Consider the following 8,668-nt stretch of genomic DNA (forward strand, 5'->3'; position numbering starts at 1 on the left):
TTGTTGGCTCACATCCTCAGTCCTTCCTAGTAGCTATGAAAAGAACCACCAACTTCTCATGTGCTGCCTCTGTGAGGTGGGCCCATGAGGTACATAGGGAGAAGTCCCAGCAAAGAGTTGGATGTAAAGAGGCCTTGCTATCCCAGCCCAAGCCCTGTGAACCCACACCCCATGGTTGCCAAGGACAAATTGCATAAAGGAGAGCCAGTGGCTACTTGAGGCACAAAATAGATGCCCCAAACTCAAATATTGTTTTATTTGAATTCTGATTTTGAGTATTACAGTTCCAGTGAGGGGCAGGTAAGGAGGGTGGTCGTAGGATACTTCCAGTGACACAATCGTTTGTCAACAGCAAATCCCAGTGCCCTAGCCCTTCAGTGTACCTGGAAGTGAGGTGGTAAGGAACATGGGTTTTGGCCTAACTCCAAATCTTTTGGGAGGTATCCAAAACTGGCTGCCCCATCCCTGGGAGCCAGAAGTTAGGATGGAGCATTCCCCCAACAGCTGCCTTGGGCTCAGCTCTGGATTCCCAAGGAAGGTGCCTGCACTCAACCCCAGTCTGGTAGGGGACATCAAGCAGATGAAAAGGCAGTTATGACTGGTATGTATTGCTAAGCAAGTCTGGGTTGTAGGGACAACAGGATGGGTGACAGTAGTAGGAAAGACTTCCTAAAATTGGCACCTGAATTGGGTAAAGAAACAAGCGGACAGCTTTAAAGGCCAGAATTCGGAATGCTGTGTAAGATGTGTTCTGAGGTCGAATAAAAGCCCTCACAAGCAGGGAATCTGGCTGGCTCAGTCGGTAGAGCATATAACTCTATCTCAGGGTCATGAATTCAAGCCCCACATTGGGCGTGGAGCCTACTTATTTAAAGAATGAAACAAAAAACACACTAAGCTGCAGATTAGATTCCAAAAGCTGTGTGCACTGCTCACAAGGGTTAGTCACTGTTAGGAGCTAAGCCAGCTACGTCCCATAGGAGGGGTTTCTGGGACCCTGTCAGTTTCTAGCCTGCCCTGACATGGGACTGAAGAGGAGGATAGCAAGTGAAAGCCCAGGCTTAGCTGTTAGACCAACCTGACTTCAAACCTCACATTGACCTATCAAGCCTCAGTCTCCTTACCTGTAAAATAAAGCCATAGACCTTAACAAGGTTTTATGTGAAATGACCTATGTAAAAACACCCAATTCTTTTGAAGAGCAGTAAGAACCAGATTAGAGGGGGAAACATTAAAAATGAGAGAGATTTGGTATTGTAATAGTTGAAGATATAGTGTTGGGGAGATAGACCTTGCCCAAGCACTCCAGGGTTAGCAGCAGGCTTCTGTAGAAGGGTGAATGCTGTGCAGAAAACCAAGGCAGAACAATGGAACCAAAACGGGACAAGAGGAGGGAGGCCACACCTAAGAGGGTGTGGGAATGCAGCACATAAAGGGTTAGATGGGCTCTCTACCCTGAGTTGATTTTCACAGGGGCAGTCCTGGCACTTGGCCATGAGGGGAACACATAACCATCAGAAAAATAAAATAGCCTTGTTTTATTACGTACAGACTGTATGTAAACCACCCACTGAAAACAGTAGGTTCTAGCTTTTTTCAGGGCCCTCAGAAGCCTCTTGGAGACAGTTCCTTCCCCAGAGAAGGGAATGTGAATGTGTCTATTTGCATGTGTGTATAACCTTTTGATTCCATGGGATTTGACCAGCCTCATCTAGCCACATGCCCCTTCTTGCCTTAAACCCTGGCTTCCAGCTTCTCTGGTCCAGGAGGAGACCTCAGCCCCCAGGGTAGGTATCAGCCAATCACTCAACCTCCATCTTATTCTTCTGCAAAGATTCAGTGAAGGTTTGCCACTCCGCTGGGTAAAAACGCCTATAGACGTTGATCTTATTCCGAATCTGTTTTGGGGTATCTTGATAGTAATTCTTCTCGTCCCGGGCCATAGCCTAAGAAGGGAGAAGGGTCACTTGAGGAGGGGCTGGACAGGCAAAGGTTCGATCCTACTACTGCCTGAGTTGGGCAGGTTCCTCACCTCAGAAACCCTGGTGTATGTGGGGAAAAGGGTGTAAATGCCCTTCAGAACCAGGCAGGAGTTGGGGTCAGATGAGTAGTTAATGTCCATCCGTGGCCAGCTGATCCCACTTGGGCACGAGAATCCAGTGTAGCCAGATCTTCTAATTTTTAAGAGGTCAAAAACATGAACTTTCATTTGAAAACTCCCATAATTAAAATGGCACCTCATTCAAGTTCTTTAAAAATACCATGCAAACAAAACAACATCTCTGTGAATAGAATATGAATCACAGGGCAGTCAGTCTATCCTGGCTATAATCATCTGTCAGTAAGATAAATTTCCTATAGTCTCTATTTCGTTCATTTCCACTCAGTCTCAGGCAAGAGACAAACAGATCAGACCCCATATGGTCCAGGATGCCTTCCCAACAGATCCAAGTTTTTGGATCTGGCCCAAACCACTCACCTTGTAGTCCTCCCCGTGATTCTCCACCATGTAGCGCACATAGTCAATAAGGTCACGAGACAGTGTGTTTCCTTTCTTTTCTGGGAGGCTGGCTTCTGCCTCTAGGTCTAGGGTGAAAGAAACCAGCACACAGAAAATGAGGTTTTGCCTCCTGCACTTTTTGAGTTGTCCAGTCATCCTTTCACCCCATCCTAAACCATGGCCATCAGATGGGCTTTGCCTCTCCATCCCCAAATTCAGTGCCCTTCAGCTGCTGCGATCCCAGGCTCTGCCTATGACATAATCATCTATCAGTATGGCAACTACCTAAAAGGCAAGTTACTTCTCTTTGGGTCTCAGCTGGGTAAAGGGCAGGCACCAAAATAATCTCTACTTACTACCAGGTCCTAGGGAAAGAGATGAAGATACACTGCCTACCACAGGTTGGGACTCTCTTCCATCTCTAAAATTCGTGGAGAATTTCTTTTCTTAAAGTGTTACAACAATAACATGAAACGGAAAGGTATGTATGAGAACTAATGCTGCAAGAACCCGGGCCTGTGGCTGGGCCCAGGTGCCTCACTGCTCCACGTGAGGGCAAAAGCAAAGTTGTGGAACTAATTGTGGCTTCACTTTTAAAATAGCCAGGGGACACCTGGGTGGCTCAGTCAGACATCTGACACTTGGTTTTGGCTCAGGTCACGGTATCATGGGTTGTGACCTCGAGCCCTGGTTCGGAATCAGTGCCAAGCATAGAGTCTGCTTGTCCCTCTCCCTCTGCTCTCCCCTCACTCTCAGTCTCTCCCTCGCTTGAGCACTTTCCTTGTCTCTCTGGAATACATACATAAAATCTTTAAATTAATTAATTTAATTAAATAGCAAAGCGAATGCTCCCCATATCTCAACTAGGAGAAAAATTGCTCACGGAAACAAGGTGGTTAAATGTTATCTAGAGGTTAAGTGCAAAACCCCTTATAGTCAAAAATTATCTTTGACTTGGTTACCAGCAAAATGGGAGATTTTGCTTAATGGGTAGTTTCAGTTTTTTTTTTTTTTAAAGATCTTTATTTATTTATGCATGATAGTCACAGAGAGAGACACAGACAGAGGGAGAAGCAGGCTCCAAACCGCTGTGCCACCCAGGGATCCCGAGTTTCAGTTTTGAAGATGAAAAAGTTCTGGGGATCTGCTGCATGACAACATAAACATACTTAACACTACTGAGCTATACAATTAAAAATGATTAAGATGATAAACTTAATGTGATTTTTTTTAACCATAATTTTAAAAAATCCTTTAAAGAATGAGAAGTAAAACTTTTAAAATCTGTAAGTACACCTGATTTTATTTATGCAATCCTATGTAGTAATTCTTATGAGAATCACTGATAGGCCAGCAATAGGGACTCCAGGTATTCTCTTATCAAATGTCTGGCAATTTAAAACCCTTTTACCTTCAGGAGAACGGCTAAACATCTTGGACAGGTAAAGGAAGGATGGATGGAGAATTTCAGAGTATTCCTGCTTCCCTGCAGAATTTATTCTGCTCTGTTTTAACACTGTCACTCTAGCATTAATGTACATGAAATTGATTTGCCACTGAAAAGATTAAATGAGATGGTGGAATCTGTAAAAATCCATTCATCCTTAAATTCATGACAAGCTGAACACATGCCTAAGACTTACTGGTTTCTTTTCTATCGTCTCAGGCACCTGGCTGCATCCTCCCTGAACATCTGTGACCTCCTTCACATGCTAGAATTTAGTAAGTAGACTGAAAATGTCCCAGAGACACAGTCTCAACTTTATAAGCCCCGAACCAGCTCCCTTTTTCCCTCTGAACCTCGGTTCTTCCATCTGTAGAATGAAGACATCTGAAGGCCCTTCTAGCCCTGACGGTGGAGGATGGTGACCTAAAGGAATGTGGCCAGCACCCACCATTGAGCACATAGGGCTTCCGCACAAGCTCCTTAGGCCTCTCCTCTATGTCCACCTCCATGGCCTTCACCTGCAGGGAACAGAGCCTGTGAGACCAGTAGACAAAGGAAGGATCCTGGATGAGGGAAAATTCTAGAGGCTCCTGCCCATCCCAACACAACTGCATTACCTATAAGAATCCCTACACAAATTCAGGCAGGAACAGATGACAGAGAGAACCAGTGCTCCAGAGGCTTTATGGTTTCCAAAAGGAACTCAAGGAAGCAATTCATCTTTCTATGCCTATCTATAAAATGGGCATAATATTCCTTGCCTACTTCACATCATGTTTGCTAATCAAATGAAACAATGGCCATGAAAGCTTTTTATAATTTACAACGAGGAAATATCAGATATCTTCTCTATGAAGAGGAGCAATCTGACAGAGCTTGATTACAGCATCACATAAATAGTAGTGCCACTTTCCTCTGGCATGAAGGGATAAAAAAAAAAAACAAAAACTTGTCTAAAAGCAATGTGACAAGGGTGCCTGGGTGGCTCAGTTGATTTAAGCGTCTGCCTTTGGCTCAAGTCATGATGTCAGGGTACTGGGACAGAACCCTGCATCGGGCTCCCTGCCTCAGCAGGGAGTCTGCTTCTCCCTCTGTCCCTCTTCCCCGCTCATGCTTGCTCTCTCTCTCTCTCAAATAAATACAATCTTTAAAAAATAACCAATCAGCAAGTCCATTTATTAGGTTAACTACTGAGCACTAGTCACATCCTAAGCACCACTGGACAAAACACAAAGTGCTTGCCCTTAAGGAGACTATGTTGACAAAAAGGGGCACTCAAATATTTACAAGTGCTATGAATTAAGAGAGGGAAAAAATTACTGAGTAAAAATGGGTGCTATTTTTGAAAGTGTGGTGCAGAAAAAGACCTATTTGGGAGAAACTAAGGAAGCCTCAGACCAAGAATAACTAGATGACTGGGGGAAGGTGTAAGAAAGAGTAGGTAAAAATCCCAAACTCTGGGGAGTTCTTTATTAGGAAAGTTAAGGGCAGAAAAAGATAAAGTCTGGGCAATACCATTGAGAAGCCAAAGAACCCAAACAGGTCAATTTCGAAGAGGAAAAAAACGAGTGAAGAAGATACGGGGGGACCTCCAACCCAGGTCCAATGTGCGCTGGGGACTATGAGGGTGGTTGGTAAAGAGCCCTTCAACCACGGTCAGTGCAGGCTGCCCGAGTTGGCTGTGGGAAGGTCGCAAACCGAGGAAAAGCGTGAGGGTGACAATGGACAGGAGAAGTTCTGAAAGCCAGCTAAATAGGTGGGAAACAGGGTCTAGGGCCGGGACCGTGCGCATCAGTACCTTTCTCTTTCGGAGGGGCACCGCCTTGTTGGGGTCCATCGCCAACCCCATCTCGGCCAGGTTCTGCCGCACGGATTTAGCGTGGTCCCAGGCATGTCGGATGTGGGAACTACAAGCAAAGAGAGAGATCGGGGAACCGTCACCTCGCCGGCCGTCCCAGTCGGGGTTCCCTGCCTCCTAAAGCCCGGTCCCCTCACCACTCGATCCGTGGCGCTGCTTTCCGTCGAGCATTCCGGTTCAGACGCTTCCGGTTAACATTGTAACCGAACTTTTGTCTCCTGGTCTTCCCCTTGGCCTTGGGCATCGCAATGACCGCCGAACCGGCAACTGCAAGCAGGCGTCTCCCCCTCGCCGCACCTCGTGTGGCAGACTACTTCCGGCGGATGCGCGCGAGGGCTTTGCAAGCTTTTTTCGGAACTGTAGTCCTCCCTGCAGCGATCTCGGGCGATTACCACGACTCCCAGAATGCAATGAGCGGTTGGCGCCTGCGCACAAGCTCAGCGAATGCCTTTTCCCCTCTCCTTGACTTCGCCAGGAGGCGGAGCTTAACGTCGGTGTTTCTCCCAAAGCTGTGGCCCGGGACATGGCGGCTCCTGGCCCTGTGACTCCGGGGGCGCCCTTTGAACCATCACAGCCCCCAGTCATTGAGGGCTTTAGCCCCAGTATCTACAGTACTCCAGAAAGCTTCAAGGAAAAATTCCTTCGGAAGACCCGCGAGAACCCAATGGTACCCATAGGTAAGCAGCGTTGTAGGAACTGTAGACGGAAAGGGATGTCTGAGGGAATGAATTAGGAGAGGCCCGGGAAAGCCAAGGCGGGCAGGAGGGCGAGCTGACCGGAGATGTGGCGAAGGGCCAGGCGCTGAGACGTGAACCTGATCGGAGCGGGAGCAGGGCGGGACGGGGCGGCCGAGGTGCGACGGGCCGTGTCAGTGGGCGCGCCCCACGTCGACCGGACCCTCGCAGCCGGACCCACCCGTCTTCCCTCGGCTGTCCTCCAGAGCTCTGACCCTGAGCAAGAGGCCTGAAGCGGGGAGGGGCCTCCGGGGCCGGAACGTGCAGCTCCCCACTTTGTCCCCTCCTCAGGCTGCCTGGGCACGGCGGCCGCCCTAACCTACGGCCTCTACTGCTTCCACCGGGGTCAGAGCCACCGCTCGCAGCTTATGATGCGCACCCGGATCGCTGCCCAGGGCTTCACGGTCGCAGCCATCTTGCTGGGTCTGGCTGCATCTGCGATGAAGTCTCGATCCTGAGTCCGAGACCACCTGGCCTAGAAAGTCACGCAGAGATCACCCCCAGCCCCAAGAGCAACCACCGGTCCTGCCACCTAATTCCCTGGTCTCCCCTGACAAGCCCCTGTTTCAGCGGGGGAGGAAGTGGCCAATTCTGTAACTGACAGGTTTTAACAGGAATCTCAGATTCGGTTGAGTTTGGGTGTCGCATACTATATTTGTGCCCCCACTTTCTCCACTTCCTACTTAATAAACTGATCCACTTGTAGTTCGTGAATTCATTCTCAGTCTAGCCCCCCCAGGGTTTTTGGTCTTTGGTTTTAAGAGGAAATTGACAGACTCTTAGAAATCTTAAGAGTCTAATGATTCCAAAACTTTCCTGGTAACAATCACTCCAGGGACTTGTTAAAAATAGAGATTCCGTAGAGTGATGCTATTGCTAAAAAAACAACAACTTATCTTTCCAACAATTTTTAAACTTTCAACAGGAAAACCTTCCTTCAAATGAGGTCGGCCATCGCCCTCTCCGGGCCAGGGGCCCTGCCCTCCACTTTGCTTCTGCTCCTCACCTCACTCCCACCTCCTAAGAGCATCTAAGGGCTCCGCTGAGGTAGACCATCCCCACTTGGTTCTTGATGCATCTTATAGAACGGGAAACAGGCCCAGAGAAGTAGCCTGGTGGAGTGGTAAGAGCATAATCACAAAACCTGCCACTGCTTTTTGTACCTAGCATCTTAGGGTTAAGGAAGAAAGGCTGGGGACCTTGAGCAAACTCTAGGAGAGGCAACCTGTGACTTTCTCATTCATGTAAAGTCTCAAACAAGTATTCCTGGACTATGTGGTCAGTCAGATCCAGGTTCCTTCCATGTGTGACTCCCATCAATTTCAGCACCAGCTGCAATCTGCCAGAAGGCAAAGTGTAAAGAAGACACACTCACTCTTTGGGCCCCCTAAGCGCCTAGCTTTCTACATGGAGGAGTACATGACTAGGAGGGCCCACTAAGTTTCTTGCTCCCATCATGGTCCCTCAACTGTAAGGCAGAGATTATAAATGTAAAGCAGTACATTGTGGTGACCCTTGGCTCAAGATTCAAGGAATTGATAGGAAGTGGTGAGGACTATGGCACTTCTAAAGAGGAAGGCAACTATATTTAGCCATTGGGGTTATTGTGTTCCCCTAAAAAAGATACGTTGAAGACCTAACCCAGTATCTCAGAATGGGATCTTATTTGGAAATAGGGTCTTTACAGAGATAATTTAGTTAAAATGAGGGCATTAGGGTGGGCCTTAATCCATTCTGACTAGTGTCCTTATAAAGGGAAAATGTGGACAAAGATAGACATGAATAGATGACATGAAGATGAACTCAGGATTGTAGTGATGCACCTTCAAGTCAGAATGCCCAGGGCAGCCAGAAGCTGGGAGAGAAACCTGCACAACAGATCCTTTCCTTGTGCCTCCAGATGGAATGTGGTCCTACTGACACCTTGATTTCAGAATTTGGATCCCGAGAATGGTGAGACAATAAATTTCTGTTCTAAGCCAGACACTGTGGTACTCTGTTATGACAGCTCTAGGAAAATAAAAACAGTTGGCAATTACTCAAATCTTTTTAAACATTGTGTAGGTCACAGTGGCTTAAACATAGCCTGTTTGCAGCTTCTACTGAGGAGGAGAAAGGTGTGGTTACTG

General features: G+C 47.5%; 3 protein-coding genes across 4 annotated transcripts in view; 2 read left to right on the plus strand and 1 right to left on the minus strand.

Moving 5' to 3' along the window:
- Nucleotides 1–212: 212 nt before the first annotated feature.
- NOP16 (NOP16 nucleolar protein) lies at nucleotides 213–6,190 on the minus strand. Its single transcript, XM_041750087.1, has 5 exons — nucleotides 5,943–6,190; nucleotides 5,746–5,854; nucleotides 4,396–4,465; nucleotides 2,480–2,586; nucleotides 213–1,946 (listed from the first exon to the last, which is right to left on the minus strand). Exons 1-5 carry the CDS (start codon nucleotides 6,047–6,049, stop codon nucleotides 1,803–1,805), a joined length of 537 nt encoding a protein of 178 aa, XP_041606021.1. The 5' UTR covers nucleotides 6,050–6,190; the 3' UTR covers nucleotides 213–1,802.
- Nucleotides 6,191–6,286: 96 nt separating this feature from the next.
- On the plus strand, nucleotides 6,287–7,244 carry HIGD2A (HIG1 hypoxia inducible domain family member 2A). The gene is made up of 2 exons (XM_041750088.1): nucleotides 6,287–6,482; nucleotides 6,831–7,244. The coding sequence occupies exons 1-2, from the start codon at nucleotides 6,329–6,331 to the stop codon at nucleotides 6,995–6,997; spliced, it is 321 nt and encodes a 106-aa protein (XP_041606022.1). The 5' UTR covers nucleotides 6,287–6,328; the 3' UTR covers nucleotides 6,998–7,244.
- A 220-nt stretch (nucleotides 7,245–7,464) lies between these two features.
- The window catches only part of FAF2 (Fas associated factor family member 2), a 115,894-nt gene continuing 114,690 nt past the window's right edge, over nucleotides 7,465–8,668 (plus strand). Inside the window, exons 1-2 of one of the 2 annotated variants that reach the window (XM_041750067.1) lie at nucleotides 7,465–7,586; nucleotides 8,295–8,492. The gene's annotated coding sequence lies outside the window, so the exon portion shown is untranslated. The remainder of the gene's footprint in view (nucleotides 7,587–8,294; nucleotides 8,493–8,668) is intronic. The other variant, XM_041750070.1, reaches the window with a different exon arrangement.

Source organism: Vulpes lagopus, chromosome 3 (assembly GCF_018345385.1).
Source record: "Vulpes lagopus strain Blue_001 chromosome 3, ASM1834538v1, whole genome shotgun sequence".
Lineage (NCBI taxonomy): Eukaryota > Metazoa > Chordata > Mammalia > Carnivora > Canidae > Vulpes > Vulpes lagopus.